The sequence below is a fragment of the Choloepus didactylus genome, chromosome 19 (genome assembly GCF_015220235.1).
Source record: "Choloepus didactylus isolate mChoDid1 chromosome 19, mChoDid1.pri, whole genome shotgun sequence".
Taxonomy (NCBI): domain Eukaryota; kingdom Metazoa; phylum Chordata; class Mammalia; order Pilosa; family Megalonychidae; genus Choloepus; species Choloepus didactylus.
Window position 1 is genome coordinate 41,884,573 of NC_051325.1, and position 21,976 is coordinate 41,906,548.

A 21,976-nucleotide genomic window follows, 5' to 3' on the forward strand; every position below is an offset into this window, starting at 1 on the left:
GATCAATCTGCAAAGACTGGGAAAGATGTTTTTTTGTTTTTTGTTTTTTTTTTTCCTTCTTTTTCTTTCTTTCTTTTTTTTTTTTTTTGATAGCTCTTAGCATTCAAGGAAAACTCAGTCTTAGCACTAACTGGATACAATCATAAGGAACAGATGCCACACAGAGTCTACATTTCAGCAATAACACATTAAATTATCAAAATGTTCAGATTTTAACAAAAGATTACAAAACTTACAAAGAAACAAGAAGCAATGGCCCAGGCAAAGGAGAAGATTAAAGCCTCAGAAACCATCAATGAGGAGGACTAGACCTGGGATATACCAGACAAGAGACTTTCAAAAAATGGTTCCAAATATGCTCAAAGAGCTAAAGGAAAATATGGACAAGGGAAATCAGGAAAACGATAGATGAACATAAGTAGAATGTCAACAGAGAGATGAAACTATGAAAAGGAATCAAATAGAGCTGAAGACCAAAGTAACAGAAATTAAAAATTCTCTAGAGGGGTTCAATAGCAGATTAGAGCTGGCAGAAAAAAAAATCAGTGAATTTGAAGATTAGATAACTGAAATCATTCAGTCTAGGGATCAGAAAGAATGAAGACAATTGAACAGAGCCTAGGAGACCTGTGTGACATCATCAGGCATACCAATAATACACACTGAGGGAGTCCCAGAAGGAGAAACAAGAGAGAAAAGGGCAGAGAAAACATTCAAATAAATAATGGCTGAAAACTTCCCAAATTGAATGAGAATCATGGATATGCACATCCCAGATGCTCAGTGAACTCCAAAGAGCAAAAACCCAAATAGACCCACCCTGCAGCATATTATAATCAGACTGTCAAAGGCCAATGATAAAGAGAGAATTCTGAAAGCCACAACAGAGAAGCAACATGTCATGTACAAAGGAGCCTCAATGGGATCAAATGCCCATTTTTTTATCAGACTCCATGGATGCAAGTACACAGTGGAATGATATATTTAAAGTACTGAAAGCCAAAAATTGCCACCCCAAAATTCTATATCCAGCAAAACTGTCTTTCAAAAATGAGGGAGATTTTAAGACATTCCCAGATAAACAAAATTGGAGGGAATTCTTCACAGCTAGACCAGCCTTACAAGAGATGCTAAACAGAGTTTTGCACATTGAAAGGAAAGGATAATAGACCATAGATTGAAGCTGCACAAAGAAATAAAGAAATCTCCAGTGAGGGTAACAATATGGGTAAATATAAATGCCAATACTATTTTATTTCTGGTTTGTAACTCCACTTTTTACTTCCTTCAGGATCTAAAAAGTAATGCGTAAAAGGTAATTATAAATCAGTGGTTTGGGACTCATAATTTATAAACATGTAATTTATAACAAGAACTACATAAAGGTTCAGGGAAGGAGAAGTTTAGGAACATAGTTTGGGTATACTAGTGAAGTTAAGGTGCTATCACAGCAAATGAGATTGTTATAGATTGAGGATGTTAAATTTAAGCCCCATGGTAACTACAAAGAAAATACCAGAGAATTTGCATGCTCACAGAAACAGTAAGTACAGGTTGCCAGGAGCAGGGGATGGGGAAATGGAGAGTTACTGCATAATGGGTATAGGGTTTCTGTTTGGAGAGATGAGAAAATTTTAGTAATGGAAGGTGGTGGGGGTATTGCAGTACTGTGAATTTGATTAATCCTATTGAATGGTATGCTTGGGAGTACTTGAGATGTTCTATTAATTAAAAAAGAAGAAAGGAAGAAAGAGCAATGAAAAAGACAATGGCAATTAAATACAATACATGATTTGGATGGGATCTAGCAAGGGAAGAGAGAGAAAATGCTCAAAGGGACATTATTGGGACATATAAAAAATCGGAATATAGTTATATGCTTTCTATATATGTTAAATTGCTTGAACTTGATAACTGTATTTAAGGTGATTATTTAAGTGAATATACTTGTTCTTAGGAAATGTACATGGTGGTATTAAGTGTTCAAGGAGCCTGATGTATATAACCTACATTCAAGTGTTCAGAAAAATGGACTGATAGACAAACAGGTAAATAAACAGAAAGAATGATATGGCAAATGTGACCATCCCCTGTTCCTCCCTTTAAGTATAACCAAAAACCCTGAACATTACATATAAAACAAACAATAAGAAGACTCTACAAGGTGGAGAGAAGAATGTAGGCAGTAGGGATCCAAAGACCTGAGGTACAATGTGGTAGCAAGTTTGCTAAGTTTTCTTTGTCTCACATATCCCAGATTCCAAACTGAAGAAGCTTGCAACCCAGATTAAAAAGCCCCAACAAAAGCTTACTCTCTCTAGCATCAGGGAAAAGACGGCCTAGTTAGACAAAAACTTTTGGACAGTAAGAGCTCTACTCAAGCCAAATATCACAGAAAAAAACTGTGGCCCCATTCCAAACTGCACCAGCAAAGGTTGAGTGGAGAGCCTAGATTTCCACCCTCCCAAAGCTGTAATGAGGTGCTCCAACACCCCTGCCAGGGTGGTGCCAGAGAAGGCCAAGTAGAGAGCAGGGACTTTCACTCCCACCAGGAGGCAAGCCCCAGTTTCCACCACCACAGTGTTAGTGGAGACCACCTGGTCAGCCAGAACTTCTGCCTCTGTCCAGCAGTAACAAGGAACACCCTCCACTGAGTGTCAACAGAGGCCAAGTGGGCAACCTGGACTTGTATCTCCACCTGGTAGTAATGAGGTGTCACCCTCTCCTTCCCCTGCAGCAAGAGTGTCAGAGAAAGCCAGCTAAAACAGAAAACTTAAATAAGATCCAGAATCTCAGAACATAATACAAAAATGTCCAAGTTGCAATCAAAAACTACTTATCACACCAAGAATCAGGAAGATCTTAAACACAATGAAAAAGACAACCAATAGACATCAACACTGAGATCACAGATATGTCAGAATTATTAAAGCAGCTGTGATAAAAAATGTTTCAGAGCAGAACATGCTTGAAACAAATGAAAATATAGAAAAGCTCGGCAAAGAAACAAAGGATATAGGGGAGAACCAAAAGAAATTTTAGATCTGAAAAATATAGTAACTGAACTTAAAAGCTCAGGGGTGGGCTCAACAGCACAACGGAGGATATAATCTGAGCAGGAAGAAAGATTACTAAAAATTGCCCATTCTGAACAACAGAGAGAAAATACACTGGGAAAAAAAAAAAAGATCTTCAAGGATCCGTGGGACTATAACAGAAGCTCTAACAGTTCCGGAAGAAGAGGAGAAAGAGAGCTGTGCCACCAAAAAAATACTCATATTGGCTGAAAATTTCCCAAAATTGGCAAGAGATATAAACCTTTAGATTCAAGAAGCTGAATGAACCCCAAAGAAATGTACACCAAGACACATCATAACTAAATTTCTGAAAACTAAAGGCAAAGAAAAAATCTTGAAAGGAGCCAGAGAAAAATGACTCCTTACTGTTAAGTGGGAAAACAAATAGAATCACAATGGATTTCGCATAAGAAACCATAAAGGGCAGAAGGAAGTGGCAAAATACTTTTCAAAGGTGCTTAAAGCAAAAATAGAACTGTCAACCTAGACTCCTATATTCAGCAAAAATATCCATTAGGAATGAAAGAGAAATCAAGATATTACCAGATGAAGAAAACTAAGAGAACTTGTTGCCAACAGACCCACATTAAAGGAGTGACTAAAGGAAATTCTCTAAATAGAAAGGAAACAATAGAAGAAGGAATCTTGGAACATCTGGAAGGAAGAAAGAACATGGTAAGTAAAAATATGTGTAAATACAATAGGCTTTTCTCATCCTCTTGAGTTTTCTAAATTGTGTTTGACAGTCGAAGCAAAAGCTGTAACACTGTCTGATGTCATTCTAAATGGATGTAGGGAAAATATTTAAGACAATTACAAATGGCGGAGGGTAAAGGGACATAGGGAGAGGTTAAGTTTTTCATACTTCACTTAAACTGGTTAAGAGTAATTATTTACATATAATGTAATACTCAGAACAACAACTAAAAAAAGCTATACAAAAAGCTATACTGGAAAAACATTATAGATTGTCAAAATGAAATCCTGAAAAATGTTCAAGTAACCCACAGGAAGTCAGGAAAAAGAAAACAGAAAAATGAAAAGAGAGAACAAACAGAACGTAAAAAATAAAATGGCAAACTTAAGTCCTAACATATTAATAATTACATTAAACATAGTCTACACACACCAACTAAAAGACAGATTGGCAGGGTAGATGACCCAACAATACACTATCTATAAGAAACTCACTTCAAACATAATAATATAGGAAGGTTGAAAGTAAAAGGATGGAAAAAGATATATTATGCAAACATTACTTGAAGGAAAGCAGGAGTGGCTACAGTAATATCAGATAAAGTAGACTTTAGAGCAAAGAAAATTACCAAAGACAGAGAGGGACATTATACAATGATAAAAGGGTCAATCCACCAAAATCACATAATCTTAAATGTGTAGGCATCAAACAACAAAGCTGCAATATACGTGAGGCAGAAATTAATAGAACTGAAAGGAGAAATAGACAAATCCACAATTATAGTTGGACACTTCAAGACCTGTTTCCCAACAATTAATAGAACTAACCAGAAAATCAGCAAGGGCATAGAAGAACTCAACACAATACCACCACAAACCAACCATATCTAACTGACATTTATAGAACACTCCACTCTGCAACAGCAGAATACACATTCCTTTTAAGTTCCCATGGAACATATACCAAGATAGACATCCTGGGCCATAAAACAAACCACACATTTAAAAGAACTGAAATGATACAGAGTAAGTTCCCTGGCCATAATGGAATCACAGTACAATTCAATAACTGAAAGATAACAGGAAAATCTCCAAACACCTGGAAACTAAACAGCACACTTCTAAAGAATCCATGTCAAAGAGAAAGTCTCAAGTGAAATTAAAAAAAAAAAAAAAAAAAAAAACAATGAACAGAATGAAAATGAAAATACAACATTGACATTTATGGGGACACAGTTAAAGCACGGCTGAGGGGGAAATTTATAGTACTAAATGCATACATTAGAAAAGAGGGAGAGTCCCAAATCAATAATCCAAACTCTACCTTAAGAACCTAGAAAAAGAACAGCAAAATCAACTCAAAGCAAGCAGAAAGAAGGAAATAAAGATATGAGCAGAAATCGATGAATTGAAAACAGAAAGCATTAAAGAAAATCAATGAAACAAAGCAAGTTCTTTGAAAGAATAGTGACAAACTTCTAACAAGAAAGACAAAGAAAAAAGAGAGAAGATACCAATTACCAAGATCAGAAATGAAACAGAACTTGTAGCTATCAAAAGGATAGTAAAGGAATACTACAAATAACTCTATACACATAAATTTGATAACTTAAGACGAAATGGGTGAACTCCTTGAACACCACAAACTATCACAGCCCACACAATATGAAACAGATCATGTGAACAGCCCTATAACTATTAAGGAAACTGAATTCGTAATCTAAAAACTTCAAAAATAGAAATCTCCAGGCTCAGATGCTTTCACTGAAGAATTCTACCAGACATTTAAAGAATTAAAACCAATTCTACACAAACCCTTTCAGAAAATAGAAGAGGGGGAAACTTCCCAATTCATTTTACAAAGCTACTACTACCCTGATACCAAAACCAGACATAGACAACATGAAAATAAAAAAAATTACTGATGAATAGCCCTCATGAATATAGTCGCAAAAATCCTAAACAAAATATTAGGAAATGTAATTCCATATTATATATATAAAGAATTACACAACATGACAAAGTGGGGTTTATTCCAGGGATGCAAGACTGGCTCAAATTTTGAAAATTGATCAATGCAATGAATATGAATAGACTAACGAAGAAAAATCACATGATCACATCAGCCTCATCTTTCAGATCTCTAAATGTTGAAGTACAGGAGGATTCAGTCACTGGGCCTCTACTTTTTTTTTTTTTTTTTTTTTCATTTTTATTGAGATTGTTCAGATACCATACAATTATCCAAAGATCCAAAGTATACAATCACTTGCCCCTGGGTACCCTCACACAGCTGTGCATCCATCACCACACTTAATTTTTGTTCAATTTTTAGAAACTTTTCATTACTCCAGACAAGAAATAAAGCGAAAGATGAAAAAAGAAAAAAAGAAAAGGAAACTCTAAACCTCCCCATCCCTAACCAACCCCCCTCAATTGTTGACTCCTAGTATTGATACAGTACGTTTGTTACTGTTTATGAAAAAATGTTGAAATACTACTAACTGTAGTACATAGTTTGTAATAGGTATATAGTTCTTCCCTATATGCCCCTCTATTATTAACTTCTAATTGTATTGTCATACCTTTGTTCTGGTTCATGAAGTGATTTCTAGTATTTGTACAGTTGATCATGGACATTGCCCACCATAGGATTCAGTTTTATACATTTCCATCTTTTGACCTCCAACTTTCCTTCTGGTGACATATATGACTCTGAGCTTTCCCTTTCCACCTCAATCACACACCATTCGGCGCTGTTAGTTATTCTCACATCTTGCTACCAACACCCCTGTTCATTTCCAAACATTTAAGTTCATCCTAATTGAACATTCTGCTCATACTAAGCAAGAGCATCTACATTTCTTCCACAAGGCAGGAGGGAGAGTCAAAGAAGGTAGAGAGGCAAAAGAAAGAGGAAACAAACAAAAAAAAATGACAGCTAGGAAGCAGCAAAAGGAAAAATAACCTTAAATCAAAGTAGAATAAAGAATCAGACAATACCACCAATGTCAAGTGTCTAACATGCCTCCCCTATTCCCCCCTCTTATCTGCATTCACCTTGATATATCACCTTTGTTACATTAAAGGAAGCATAATACAATGATTCTATTAGTTACAGTCTCTAGAGTTTATGCTGATTGCATCCCTCCCCCAATGCCTCCCCATTTTTAACACCTTGCAAGGTTGACATTTGCTTGTTCTCCCTCGTAAAAGAACATATTTGTACATTTTATCACAACTGTTGAATACTCTAGATTTCACCAAGTTACACAGTCCCAGTCTTTATCTTTCCTCCTTTCTTGTGGTGTCTCACATGCTCCCCATCTTTCTCTCCCAACCGTATTCATAGTTACCTTTGTTCAGTGTACTTACATTGTTGTGCTACCATCTCCCCAAATTGTGTTCCAAACCACGCACTCCTGTCTTCTATCACCCTGTAGTGCTCCCTTTAGTATTTCCTGTAGGGCAGGTGTCTTGTTCACAAAATCTCTCATTGTCTGTTTGTCAGAAAATATTTTGAGCTCTCCCTCATATTCGAAGGACAGCTTTGCTGGATACAGGATTCTTGGTTGGTGGTTTTTCTCTTTCAGTATCTTAAATACATCACACCACTTCCTTCTTGCCTCCATGGTTTCTGCTGAGAGATCCGCACATAGTCTTATGAAGCTTCCTTTGTATGTAATGGATTGCTTTTCTCTTGCTGCTTTCAGGATTCTCTCTTTGTCTTTGACATTTGATAATCTGATTATTAAGTGTCTTGGCGTAGGCCTATTCATATCTCTTCTGTTTGGAGTACGCTGTGCTTCTTGGATCTGTAATTTTATGTCTTTCATAAGAGATGGGAAATTTTCATTGATTATTTCCTCTATTATTGCTTCTGCCCTCTTTCCCTTCTCTTCTCCTTCTGGGACACCAATGATACGTACATTATTGTACTTTGTTTCATCCTTGAGTTCCCGGAGACGTTGCTCATATTTTTTCATTCTTTTCTCCATCTGCTCCTTTGCATGTAGGCTTTCAGGTGTTTTGTTCTCCAGTTCCTGGGTGTTTTCTTCTGCCTCTTGAGATCTGCTGTTGTATGTTTCCACTGTGTCTTTCATCTCTTGTGTTGTGCCTTTCATTTCCATAGATTCTACTAGTTGTTTTTTTGAACTTTTGATTTCTGCCGTATACATGTCCAGTGCTTCCTTTACAGCCTCTATCTCTTTTGCGATATCTTCTCTAAACTTTTTGATTTGATTTAGCATTAGTTGTTTAAATTCCTGTATCTCAGTTGAAGTGTACGTTTGTTCCTTTGACTGGGCCATAACTTTGTTTTTCTTAGTGTAGGTTGTAATTTTCTGTTGTCTAGGCATGGTTTCCTTGGTTACCCAAATCAGGTTTTTGCAGACCAGAACAGGCTCAGGTCCCAAAGGGAAGAAATATTCAGTATCTGGTTTCCCTGAGGGTGTGTCTTAGAAAATTGCTCCACCCTTTGATGCCTCGGGTCACTGTGCTTTTCTGCCCAGCAGGTGACGCCTGTTAGCCTATAATTCTTGACTGGTGTGAGGCGGTATGGCTGTGTTCCCCCAGGCTCTGGGGTCTGGTTCTGAATGGAAAGGGCCCCACCCTTTCCTCCTAGAGCAGACAGACCCCCCCAGGTGGAGGTCATTAGCATTTCAATGGTCTCTCTCTCTCTGCTTGTGCTGTCTCCGCCCTTCCCCGAGTCACAGCCCTGGAAACTGAAAATGACTGGGGCTTCCTCCACTGAGCCAAAAAAGAAACAGATAGTCCCCTTCAGACCCAGTCAAGGCGACCCTCCGGCTCTCCCAGGTCAGTCGTCACCCAAAGCCTCTGTCTGTTTTTTGGGGCTGCGTACCTGTAGTGAGCAGTTCACGCTCGCTACTTAAAACCCCAGCTGGAGCTCAGCTGAGCCGTATTCGCTTGCTGGGAGAGAGCTTCTCTCTGGCACCATGCGGCTCCGCAGCTTGGGCTATGGGGGAGGGGGTCTCCCGACCTGATTCCGCAGGTTTTACTTACAGATTTTATGCTGTGTTCTCGGGCATTCCTCCCAATTCAGGTTGGTGTATGATGAGTGGATGGTCTCATTTGTCCCCCCGCAGTTATTCTGGATTATTTACTAGTTGTTTCTGGTTTTTTGTAGTTGTTCCAGGGGGACTACTTAGCTTCCACTCCTGTCTATGCCGCCATCTTGCCCGAGTCCCCTCTATAATATGGGGGGCCTCTACTTTTTTTACACGTAATGCCCCTTACGATTTACATCTAAATCGATTTATACCTGGAGCCCAGATCTCTCCCTTGAATGCCAGACCCATAGATCCAACTGCCTATCAGACATCTCTACTTGGATAGGTATTTTCAATTGAACATGTAAAATCCAAACTCCTGCTCTTTCTCCCCAAACTTGCTCTTTCCCAGTGTGGTAAATGGAAACTCCATTCTTAGGGCTGCTTAGGCTAAAACCCTCTGGGCAATGGATTTTCTCTTTTGCGCCCCATATCCAAACTGTCAGTAAATCCTGTTACCTCTTCCTCTAAAATTATTCCCAGAATGGGATAACTTCTCACCACTTCAGAGGCACCACCCTGGTGTGAGTCATTCTTTCAACTGTGTTATTACAACAGCCACCTAACTGGTCTCCCTGCTTCTACCCCTGCACTCCTACTATTTTCTACTTAGCAGGCACAATGATCCTCTTTTGCTCAAAACTATCCAATGGACTTGAATTTCATTCAGAGCAACAGCCAAAGTACTTACTACGGCCTTCAAGTCTCCATGTGATCTGACTCCTTGCTACTTTTTTTGAGTTCATTTCCAGCCACACTTCTGGTTCAAATCACTCCAGCCTTATTGTCTTCCTTGTTGTTCCTCAAAAATGCCCAAATGGTCTAACCTCAGGACCACTGCACTTGTTTTTCCCTCTGCCTGGAACAATATTCCATGATATAGCACATGGCTTGTTCTCTCACTTTTTTCAGGGCTCTGATCAAAAGTTACCTTGTCAATGAGGCCTTCTCTGACTATCATAAATAAAATAGAATCCTATCTGCTCACACATATACAGTCCTCATCCCCCTTATCATCCTTGATTTTTATCCAAGGTACTTATCACTGACACATTTTATACTTATATGTTTATCTACCTTCCCCACTAGAATGTAAGCTTCCAAGAATATGGATTTTTGTCTATTTGTCTAGAAAAGTACTTCACACATAAGTGCTCAACAGTTGTTTGCTGAATGAATGAATAAACCACTGGCTTAGTGGTGAAGAATTCGGGATCAGACATCAGATAGCCTTGATTTGACTCCTGGTTCTACAATTTCCCAGCTGTGAGATCTTAGATTACCTAACCATGCTTAGTTTTCTCATCTAACAAATAGTGATAATTATTACTCCATAGAATTGTTGAAAGGATTAAATAAAAGAATGTATGTAATGTGCTTAATATACAATCACTTGATATAAAGTGCTCAATATGACAGTGTTATTTAATGTAGACAGACCAGAGCTGGACTCAAAAACCCTAGGTTATGACTATGACTTGTTACTAATTGTGTGATTTTAGGCTACTCATCCTTTCTGTATTAATCCACTCAATCAGTTAGGAATCAGGGACTGGGGGCAAAGAGATGGGAAAGATGCACTCCCTGTCCTCAAGTCTTAGCAGTATCTTGGTCAGGTCACTTAACTTCTCTGAGCCTCAGTTTCCACATTTGTTAAATGGTAATTACATAATACTGAACTTGCAGCATTGTTGTGAGGATTAAATGAGTTACTGTGTGAAAACAAGTTCTGGCACATAGGAAGTGCTTACTAATTTTTAGCCATAATTATGAAGATTCTAGTCTGGTGGAAGAGTAAAGGCATCTGAGCAAATTATGTGATGCCTAGGGTCTGCCCACAACTGGGAGGTTCAACGATGACCAGCAAAATTTTAAAATTCTGTTATGTCTGTGATAACGTAACTCCCTACGCCGTCCCCCCATCAGTTAGAAAGACAAAATTTCTTTGCTGCTTTGATAACTGTTTTTTAAAACTTAAAAATTAAAAATTAAAAAAATAATTGGGCAAGACCTCAGACTCTCAAATAGTGTTTCTTAAAGGAGGTTCATGGCTGCGGCACGGTAAAAGAAGTCCCTCCTACCGCCCCCCCCCCAATATAAAAGGTTAACGTGATTTAAGTTTGAGAAACATTTAACTGGATGACCTCCCATAGGGCAAGGGCAAAATGGAATTGTCTGAATGAAGCAACCAATTAAGAGCACAAAGGTGTGGTTCTGGTTATGCTGCCACCGACTAAACGTCAGAACTGGACATTAAAAGTGGGTCCGGAGGCTGAATAGGAGCTCACCAGGTGAGAAAGAGGTCGTCACCTTTGGGAGAGGACTGCAAGAGCCAAGGCGCGGACATGTGAAAGCGCACGTGGGTGGTTTGGAGGAAACAAAAAGCAGCTTTTTGTGGAAGGCCAGAGGGCAGAACATGTATGGAGTTAAAGTGCGACCTGGGGCCGGCCAGGTAAGGGAAGAAGCCCTCCCCCATATCCAGGCCATGATCCCTCAGTCTCGATGTCACCTCACGATGCCCTCTCGGGCTCCCATCTGCTACGATCCCTCTTGGTCCCGCCACTACTCTCTTACCTCGTCTTGCAGTCTTTCCCCTCACTCTCCCGCCTCCTCCGCCCCAGCGGAAGTGAGGCAAAAACGAGAGCGCCGTACCGCACTAGAAAAGTTCCGTGGGCGCGGGAAAAAGGGTTCCTTTTAGACTCACTGCGCCGGCGTGCCGGTGCGAGCGGTCAAAGCGCCTTCCGGCAGCCGCGGAGCTGAGCGCCTTCACTCTATCTGTCGCCATTGGAGTACCTCAAGCGAGGTCCACAGAGGCCGCCGTCCCCGGTGGGGCATTATTCCACAGCTCCGGACACCTCTGGGTACTTAGTTATTACGGCTCTTGCCCTTTGACCTCGCTTTCGCGGCAGGGTGAGAGGTCGGTGGCCATCTTGTGGCGGCGGCGCGGGCGGCTGTTACTGCGGAGACCTGTCCCCTCCCTCTTCACTACTGTGGCCGTCTGTCAGTCAGTAAAAGAGTCCGGTGGTTTCTCAGGTGAGGCTCTGGCCTCGTGCAGTCGCACTTTCCGCCGTTCTCGGCGGCCCAGGCCGCTCTCTGCAGGGCCTCATCGCCGCCACCATGTCCTCCTTCTCCGAGTCGGCTCTGGAGAAGAAGCTCTCTGAGCTGAGCAACTCTCAGCAGAGCGTCCAGACCCTGTCCCTGTGGCTCATCCATCACCGCAAGCACGCGGGGCCCATCGTCTCCGTGTGGCACCGCGAGCTCCGCAAAGGTAAATAACCCTTCCCCGCCCCCTTGTGCGTATCCCCGGGTTGTCTTCTCCGAGGCCCCTCTAACTTCTTAATTGAGCCTTGCTTTCCAGGCCCGGGCTTTTCTGTTTGCGATTCTGAGGTGTTATCTTCATTTTTTTTTTGGAGAAAGAAACTGAGGCCCAGGAACGTTTAAGGCACTTGTCTGAGGCCCCACGGACCAGGGCCCAGTTTCTTAGACTCCCAGTTCATCAAGCCGTTTTTCCCGTAGGCTCCTCTTCACACTTGTGACTGTTACTGTCTCGGCAGCATTCAACGCCCGTTGGAGGGTATTGGCCCGAGCCTGTTAACGTACCAGGCGCTGTGCTGGATATTTGGAGTAAGATCGGGTCCTGGCTCAACCTCTTACAACTTAGTGATGCTGGGCCGGTTTATTCATCGTTGCCTCTGTTTTCTCATCTGTAAAACAGGGACAAGAATAGCTACCACTTACATGCAAAGCTTTTACTCAAGGCCAGCCGTAACGCTATGTATATCCTGGCACTTAGTCCTTAGGACAGCCCTTTGAAGTGGGTGCAGTAACCCCACTTAATAGAGAGGCTGAGGGGCCACATCATCTAGACCTTATCTCTCAGGCCTCTCTTTCATGCAGTTGCTATTGATTCCAGGCCCTGACAGATGCTTTGAGCTCAGCCTGTTATGTGCCAGGCACTGGGTACTTGATAGCATGTTGGCTCCAGAGGCCAACTACCTCAACTGCCACTTACTAACATTGGCAACTTAACCTCTTTGTCCCACAGTTTCCTTATTTATAAAATGGAGGTGATGATAACTGGTGTTTACTGTCCCTTTATTATGTTCCAGTAACATAATAGCTCTACATACATTGTTGTTGTTTGTTTGTGTTTGTTTTTTTAATTCTGAGAGCCCTGTGAAGTAGGAACTTTGTAGATAAGGGAAAAACTGAGGCTCAGCCAACTCATTGTTATGATGAAGAGTAAGCAAGATAATCCAAATGAAGATCCAGTATGGTGTCAGGCATAATGTAGACATTGAGAAATCATGGTGAGATGGAACTATTGACTATTCAATGTGAGGCATGGTTTTTGCCTTCAAGTTGCTTGCAGTCTTGTGGGAAAAGTTGGGAATCTACACAGCTATCTGATGTGAGTGCTGGTACAGCAGGTCGAGGAGATGATATGGGAAACCTCTGAGTTGTTCTGGACAGTGTATGTGTGGTAGGCCCTTTGTAGTATAGGAAGGAGCTTTACATGGATTCTCTACTATCTGCGAGGTAAGGGATGTCACCTTTACAGATAGGAAACTCAATCTTGGAGTGGCTAAGTGGTATTTTCAAGGCCTTAGAACTGGTGAGACGCAGACTATGTCAGGCTGGCAGACTCCAAAATACAGGATTTTTTCATGAGACCCAGTTCTGGCCCTCTGGGCATATATCATGTGTTGTACTGAGATAGGCATCTCCTCAGCCTTCTGGGCAGTTGGGTAAAGCCTGGAACTGCCAGAGCCTCCTTCACATACCCCAGTGTGTGTTTAAATACAGCTGTATTGTTATTAGATATGGTGAGATGTGGGGGGAAAAATCACCTCTCTGTAGGATCCTGTTGGTAGGATCTCAGAGATGGGTCAAAGCCCATCTCAAATATCACTTCTCTGAAATCTTCCTGATTCCTCACCTTGCCCTATCTGAGTTATTGAAAATAACATTCTAGAGTGCATTTGTTTATGAATCTATTGTATTCCTAATCTCATATGATAGAGACTTGTGTTTGCTGTAAGTAGGCTGATATTATTATCCCCATTTTATAGAAGAGAGACATCTTGTTCAGAGGTATAGAGATAGGGCATGAGGCCAAGACTGTCTGATGATTAAACTTGTGCTCTTTCAAATACCTTATGTCTTAATGCCCTTAATGAGTGAAGGTGGTCATCTGACTCCAACCAAACCCGTAGTGCTTTCATTTGTTAGAATTAATTGGTGCCTCCCACCCCCTCAAAGCAATTTAGCATTTATTTCATTCTTACTAGTTAGGTCTTTTTCTCTAGATTGTATTTTGAGGGAGGAACTGTACCTTTTTGTTTCTCTGTAACCACCATAGCATTTAACATGATGTCTGTTATACAGTTAATAAATAGTTTAGGAGTTAAAACTGTGGTCTCTGACACCATTTTCATGGTGAGTAAAGAAAGGATCTAATCAGCACTGCTCAATAGAACTTTCTGTGATCATAGAAATGGTCTGTATCTGTGCTGTCCAATGAGGTAGGTAGCCACTAGCCACATGTTGCTTTTGAGCACTTGAAATGTGCCATTGAGGAATTGAATTTTCAAATAAATACAATTAAAAGTTCAGTTCCCAATTTGAGGTAGCCCCAATTCAAGTATTGTTTAATAGCCACTTGTGGCCAGTGACGTTCACGTTGGGCAGCACTGAACTAGAGGACGTTCCTTTCAAGCATCAAGATGCATTTTTCTAGGCTCCTTTCATGAATTGAAAGATCCCCAAACTAACATAGAACAGGATTTTGTGCCCTAACATTCAATTTGACTAGCCTTTTTAGGTTCTAGCCTACCCTGATTCTTCAAGAAATGAATATTTGTATCTGCAGTCATTTTCCCTGGATAAGATATTCACAGACTGTCTCAGAATTGTTTTCGAAATATTTATCAGACTTACAAAAACTACTTTTTCCTGCTGAAATACTTTTTTTTTTTTTTCTTCCTGATTCCCGATGTATTATTTCCATTTTCTAGGAATAATTCTTAATTTATCTCTTTGGATTCTGTTCTTTATGGAGTAGGTTGGTATAAAATGCTCTTAGATGAGCATTTTTTAATGGTACTTCTACATTTTGTCCTGAATGCATGTAAATAGGCCTTTTATCTAAAGTTACTTTAAAACTTTTCTAGACTTTAGAACTTAGCAAACAGATGAAAATTTTTGTTCAGCCAATTGTTTAAACTTTTCTTAAAAACTAGTCAAACAATTTGTAATTGTCATAAGTTGGAGTGTCAAGAGACCTATTTTGTCATATTGAAAAGACATCTTTTCAGTATGAATTGTCACCCAGGGCTAGAGTGGAGGGGGATGTGTGTTGTTTGTGTTACGAATGTATGTGTTCAGGTGCTCTAGGGCTTTGTCATATCACCTTTACACAAGTGGTGTTTATGTTGACTGTTCAGGATGCTGGATGTGGAGGGATGAAGTTTTATCCTAAAGAAATCCCCATGGTTAAGTTTGAGGATGATGAAAATTAATTGGCATCATAGGTGGTAAAAAGTTGGGCTCTCTAGCCTCTTAGTTATCATATTTGTAATATGAAAAATGTATTCTCAAATGTTCAAATTGTTTTTTACACTATGGCTTCTTGATTTTTTAAGCATAAAGTATATGGAATTTGTAAATTTTCACTTAATTCAGATTTGCTTTGTTGAAGTTTTGTTTACTGTTGAATTCACTAACTTTCATGGCATTGTAGATTGGGTATTTTGACTTACTGCAACTTGCCAGAACAAGGTTTGCTTTGGGGAGAAAAAAGCCTTTTGCCATAATCATAACTTTGCAGCAACAGTGGGATATTGTAGTTATTGGCAGGTTTGTTCTGCTTTTGAATAATAATTAGAAAAGTTCATGATAACTGCAGGTCTCCAATACTCTCATCAGTTGGCCATCTAGATTATTATCAGAAGGTTAGTACCATTGAGGGTATCCATGCTTAATTTTATGGGTACTTTAATACTTTAGTTAAGCTATTAATGTGCTTTAAAAATCTTGTTTTTAACTTGGTTTATTCTTATGTAGCTACATTTTAAAATGTCAGATCTTATGCCTGCTGTGTCAGAACTTATAATGCTGGGTGCATTTCAAAAGAAACAAAAAAGTGATTTCTGAGAAAAATGGAACAAGGACTAGTAATTTAGGTGTGTAAAGGTTGACATAGAGCTTGCTTGAGTTTTCTTAGTATTTTGGCATTGGAGAAAACTGAGTGTTTGAAAGTACCTAATTGTATTCTTATTTATTTCTTTTAAAAGAAAACCAAGACCAAAAATGTTAGTGATGTAACTTTATGGTTGAGAAGTTATGTGCATAGAAGCCAGGAAATTCAGTAATGTTCTCCCAAGCAACTGTAACTCAGACATATTGCATGAGGTTTTTATGGTTTAATACATGATGCCATATAGAGTAATAGGAAATACCACATCTAGTATGTATAACAGAGAAGAATTATGGTTTTTGTGAAAGCCATAATTTTGACTATTTGGACTTCAAATGTGTGTACATTTTCAATAATATTGTAGTATTAATGTATATTTGTATTTGAGATAAACATCCATTGGTACTTCTAGAGATTCCTCTGGATTATAGAGTTGATATTCTTGACTGATTGTGATTATTAGAGTGTTCAAAGAGAAACTCTCGGTTTAGGAGCATAATTTATGTAAGAATAAATTATATAAATTATAATTTCTACAAGAATCTATTCTGAAATTGAAACCTAATAGTCTTAAATTCTGTCATATTTGTTAACAGTGAGTTGGAAATGTTCATCTTTGTAATAGAATAAATGAAAGCCTTGGTTTTTAACATGTCTTCTTGAGAATGTTGAATGCTTTTTGTCCTTTAGGAATTTTCTTTGGGTCATCTTCATTTTTAACATCAGTTAATTACCCTGGTTGAAATGACACAGACATGAAGATGGCCCATTCTTTTTTTTTTCCTTTTCAAAATTATAGTCCCAAACCTGTTTTGTCAGAGACTTAACATGAGTTCCTTAAGGAACTATAGCAGCGTTGATCCGCAGGTAGATAATGCTTGTCTTTATGTTCTTTAGGAATAGCCTAGGGCAAAAAAATTTTGGAAATGAGAATTTCCTTGGTATAAGTTTAACCACTTTCTTCTCTCTGTTTTTTTTTTTCCAGCCAAATCAAATAGAAAGCTTACTTTTCTATACTTAGCGAATGATGTCATACAAAACAGTAAAAGGAAAGGACCTGAATTCACTAGAGAATTTGAATCTGTCCTTGTGGATGCTTTTTCTCATGTTGCCAGGTATGTTGTCTTTTTTTTTTTTAATGTGTAACCTTTTCCTTCTTTTTTTTCTTTCCTTTTCTGAGATAAACTTTATAAATTTAAAACTTCATACTTTTCAGAGAGTGTTGTAAAGGCCAAATTATGGTTTGCCAGACCCTTAAGAATTATCTCAGACATGTGTACATTTTGATGCATTCAAGAGATTCAGTGTAGTACTTTAAGCACATCTTTTCCCCCGGTGTATTGATTTATGAAATAGCTTTCTTAAATATGGTATTTTCCTGAGTTGTCTCATTAGCTTTTATGATCAAAAAACAAGATAGTACTAGGGAATCTTTTGATAACAAAACTTCAATGGGAAGAAATAAGTTGCTTATGCCTTCATTTTTACTTATTTCCTTCTGAATGCCTAGATGGCTACTTCACTAAATACAGTAATCATTACTTTAACTGCAAAGATAGTAATTATTAGTGTGAAAAGTATTTGCTCTGACTGTATTATATTAAGTCTCTGCTACCATTTTGTTTTGTGGCAGACGACTGAGCCATAGTGCACATGTATAACTGATAGCATGGAACAAAATTTTATTAAAAGTTTTATAAATCATTGTCATTTGTTTAACCAACAAGCTGCTTTCTATAGACACAAGTTATGTGCCCAGGAGGAGTAAAGAAACACTGGCTATTTTTCAGTAGAACATTACTAAGTAAACATAAAAGTAAGCATCTCTGCAGAAGGAAATTAGGACAGGTGTGGAAAGGACACTAGTGGGTTAAACAAATTTTTCTAAGATCTAAATTGTAAGTGAAAGGCCTTACATATGAAAGCAAATCTAGCATTCTATGACAGAATTGAAAGGTTTAAATGAATAATATAAAAAATCCATAAGGAAGAAATGAAATCTTAACTTTCTAGAGATGAGGAAAAAATGTTTTAATTGGTAAGCTACATACATAGCTGGCTCTTTATTTTGATGAACATGGACATTGATGAAACAGAATGTGTTACTGACATGAAAATATACTGAATCCTCCCAACAGGGAATAAGCATAGAACAGACTAGAGTAGCCATCTGAAATTGGAGATGGGTATTTTCTTGTTTTGATGAGATTCAACTCACAGTTTCTTAGACATTGAATATAACTCTACCTCGAACACTGTCTAAATAACCTTGGCTGCATTACTTAATGGTTTGAGCTCAAGTTTCCTGATTGGTTTAAAGGGGATGACACTACCTATCTCATTAGAGTTGTGAGGCTAAAGTAAGAATACTTTTGAAAGTATAATGCCTGATCCACAGTCTTTGCTCATTCATTGGAATATACTAAATTATAAGTTTCAGGTAGATAAGAAACTTTCCTTTCTGCATTCTTAGCAAAATGTATGGCACAGAGTTGCTGGATTTCATTGCTCTAGGGGCTGTAACATATATGTAGACTATGTGAACGATGTCCTGAGAGTTGGGCAACATTGTGGTCTACCTTAGCATAGAGGGGTTCTCAGTGGCCAGTAAACATAGCACTTTGATCAGTAAGCTTTAGCTGCTCCCAAATCAGAAAAGGGTAAGTAGAAAGGGGTGGGAAAAGGGAGATGGGTAATACTGGGATTAAAAGTTCTTTTTCTTCTTGGTGTCATCTTAAAATCTATACAGGAGGCACTGTATACTCTTTGACAAATTCTGTGGTATGTCGGGAAAATAAACCTGGTCCTCCTCAATAAAAAATAGCCCTAAGTCCTTTCTGTTTGCATTCTTCTAGTTCTTTTAACTTCCTGTTTGGGTGTTGTGTTCAGGTTACCCATTTTCCAAGCTCCCTCCTCTCACCCACTATTAGAACTGCAAGTCTAACTTTGCTCCAGTGGCAGATGTACCTCATCAATATCATCATGATAACTCCCATTTTTTCCTTCTTTTCTCCCTCCAAAAAGATTCTCATGTTAAAGAAAGCTTGCATGCTAATAGGGTAGATTTGATTTGATTTATCATTTAATTAACCAGACGATGAAGTTATCGCTTATGCAAGTGCCTTCTTTTCTTTTCAGTTTGGAGATAGTTGTGCATTTTACTTCTCATTCAGCAGGTATTCAGGTATCTTCTGTGTGCCAAGTACTGATCCAGACACTAGGGGAATAGCAGTGAATGAGACAGGCTAGGGCAGATAAGTGAATTAAGATACTTTCAGAAAGTGATAATATGGACATAATAAAGTAGAATGTTGTTTTATAGTTAATGGGGTGGGGGATCTTTTCTAGGTCATATGGTCAAGAAAGGCCTTTTAGGAAAATAACATTTGAGGTAATCATGTGAAGTAGGAACAGGTATTAAGAACCAAAGGCAGAAATGATCTTGGCAAATAAAGAAACAGAATGAAAGCTATTGTGGTTAGAACAGAACATAGTGAGCAAAGGAAAAGTACATCAGGTGAGATCAGAAAGGTAGGCAGGTACCAAACTACCTTGTAAGCCTTGGGAGGAGGGAGTCGGATTTTATTCTGATGGGATATGAGTGAAGGGTTTTATGCATGGGGATGATACATTCCAACATATGTTTTTACAAAGATCCCTCTTGCTTGGTGTGGAGATAGATTGTAAAGGCCAAGGGATGTGGCAGGGAGATGAGTTTGGAGGATTTTGCTATAGTACAGGCTAGAGATGACATTGGGTAGGACCCAGAAGCAGTGAGAAGATAATAATCAGCTTTCATTTATTGAATGCTTACTTTGTGGGTGAGTTTGGGGTATGTAAAACCTATAGGGCTTGTGGGAGTGAGGGGGATGGGCTAGTGGTAAGGGCAAAAAGAAATCAAAGATGATTGCTAGCTTTTTGATGTGAGTATTACGTGGCAACAGTGCCATTTACTATGATAAATACTGGGGAAAAGATTTGGTAGAGGAAACCAAGAGTTTCTTGGCCATGTTAAGTTTGAGATGGCAGATAGGCAGATGGATAGATGGATAAAATAATCTGGCGCTCAGTAGAAAATTAATTTTTAGAGGCATAAATTTGGGAATAATCACCATATACACAAGATTTATTTATTATTGCATTGGGGGTCTCCATGATTACTCCCAGGTTCAGAGACTTTCCAGGAGGACTCATAGGACTCTGCATATAGTCATATTCATCTATGATTTATTGCAGCAGAAGACACAGCAAAGTCAGGAGAAGGAAAGAGGTGCATGGGGTGAAGTCCAGAGGAAACCAGGCCTCTCCAGTGGGAGAGTTCCTTCTCATTGGAATCACATAAGACATGCCTTGTTCTTCCAGCATCTAATTGTGATAACACATGTGAAGTGTTGTCTACCAGGGAACACATTAGAGACTCAGTATCCAGGGTTTTTATTGGGGTTGGTCATTAGGGTACCCTCTGCCTAGCATGTAACAAAATTTCAGACTCCCAGAAAGAAAGCAGGTATTCAGCATACACCATATTGTTAGTGTAAACTGTTGGGGCACAGTAAACCACACCTAGGGAATTAATAGGAACACTCCCAAAATCCAAGTTCTCAGAATCTGGCCTAGAGCCAACTTGTGTGCAGGCTTGTCTAAGGATAGCAGTCTCACGCTTGTTTTGTTAACTCTTTTAAGCATGATTGCAAAGAAACATTTCTGCTCCAACTTTACATAAGGTGCTGTTGGAATACCATTGGGGATACTAAAAAAGATTTCCTGCCCTGAGTAGGCCTACCATAGGCCTACTGTGTGGGGGATAATACAGAAACATCTAAATTACAGTGTATGTACTATAGAACTGCACAGGAGGAAGAGACCCCTATGCTGGCTTGGCAAAGCTTCAGGTGTCCAGCCAATACTTGAGTGGCAACTGTATGTGTATATATTTAAACAGTAAACAATTTTCACTCTTTTAAGGTCAATTTTGCCATCTGTGTTAGAAAAGTGAGCAGTAATTGAATTTATAATTAATCAGAATTAAAATACATACTGTGAAGTTGTATTCAGCATATTAAACTATGTAATTATTAATCTCCCTCCAGTGTATTCGTAGACTGGTGACAAAGTTTTTTGGTCTTCTTTCACTTAAACATTTCTCACTTTATATTGGAGTTAGTGGCAACATGAAAAGGGAGTTACTTCTGTTATAAAACTACATTCTTGCTTTAGTTTTATCTGATTGTAGGTGCTTCCGTGACTTCCAGTTTACTGGACTTGACTTATTTCAAAACCTCATCAGTAAAATGATGTCTTGAAATATTTTGTCTGTAACTTTGGGACTTATCTGTCAAAATCTTGATTTACCAGAGTGCCCAAGGAAATAATCTATCCTGGCTAATCCCATTCCCTAATTAAAATCCTGTTTCCTTTTTTGGCTTTAGCCTTTAGTGGGGAAAGCTTTTCAAAATGATTTGTGGTTTGTGCATCAGTTTCCACTATATAATGTCTACTCAAAATCTGTCTTAATCTTAATTGAACTTCAAATATCCCCAGGAATGGTGGGTGTGAGTAGGTTTTGCCTTTTTTTTTTTCTTTTTTTCTTAAACTAAATGCCTGATAGGAATTTGTTTTCATGATCATTTCTCTTTCTTTTAAGTGAACAGAGAATCTACAGAGGGCAGATTTTACATTGAAGGTACCACTTAGTTAAGTTCTGATTAGTTGTGGTTTGTTAATACTAGTTATAATGACTTTGTCTTTCTAAACCTTAGATTTGATCACATCAGGGAATTCCTGTTGCCTGCAGGGTAAAGGCCACATGCTTAATATGGCATTTGGGGCCCTCTAAAATTTGATTCCACTCTATCCCTCCAGATTCTTCTGCTTTTTCGTTATGTTCCCCATGTATGTCATTTGACTGAATTACAAACAGCTTCCCCTTCTTTACC

General features: G+C 38.9%; 2 protein-coding genes across 6 annotated transcripts in view; one reads left to right on the forward strand and one right to left on the reverse strand.

Moving 5' to 3' along the window:
• Nucleotides 1-11,460, reverse strand: part of TTI1 (TELO2 interacting protein 1) — a 55,682-nt gene extending 44,222 nt beyond the window's left edge. The window contains exon 1 of one of the 4 annotated variants that reach the window (XM_037811891.1): nucleotides 11,417-11,460. The gene's annotated coding sequence lies outside the window, so the exon portion shown is untranslated. Of the gene's footprint in view, nucleotides 1-9,533; nucleotides 9,558-11,416 lie in introns of those variants that run through there. The other 3 variants (XM_037811890.1, XM_037811894.1, XM_037811893.1) reach the window with 3 other exon arrangements.
• Nucleotides 11,461-11,584: 124 nt separating this feature from the next.
• Nucleotides 11,585-21,976, forward strand: part of RPRD1B (regulation of nuclear pre-mRNA domain containing 1B) — a 69,324-nt gene continuing 58,932 nt past the window's right edge. For both annotated transcript variants that reach the window (XM_037811791.1, XM_037811792.1), the window contains exons 1-2: nucleotides 11,585-12,110; nucleotides 17,026-17,155. In XM_037811791.1, the coding sequence (XP_037667719.1) occupies nucleotides 11,960-12,110; nucleotides 17,026-17,155 (281 nt within the window). In that variant the 5' untranslated portion in view covers nucleotides 11,585-11,959. The remainder of the gene's footprint in view (nucleotides 12,111-17,025; nucleotides 17,156-21,976) is intronic.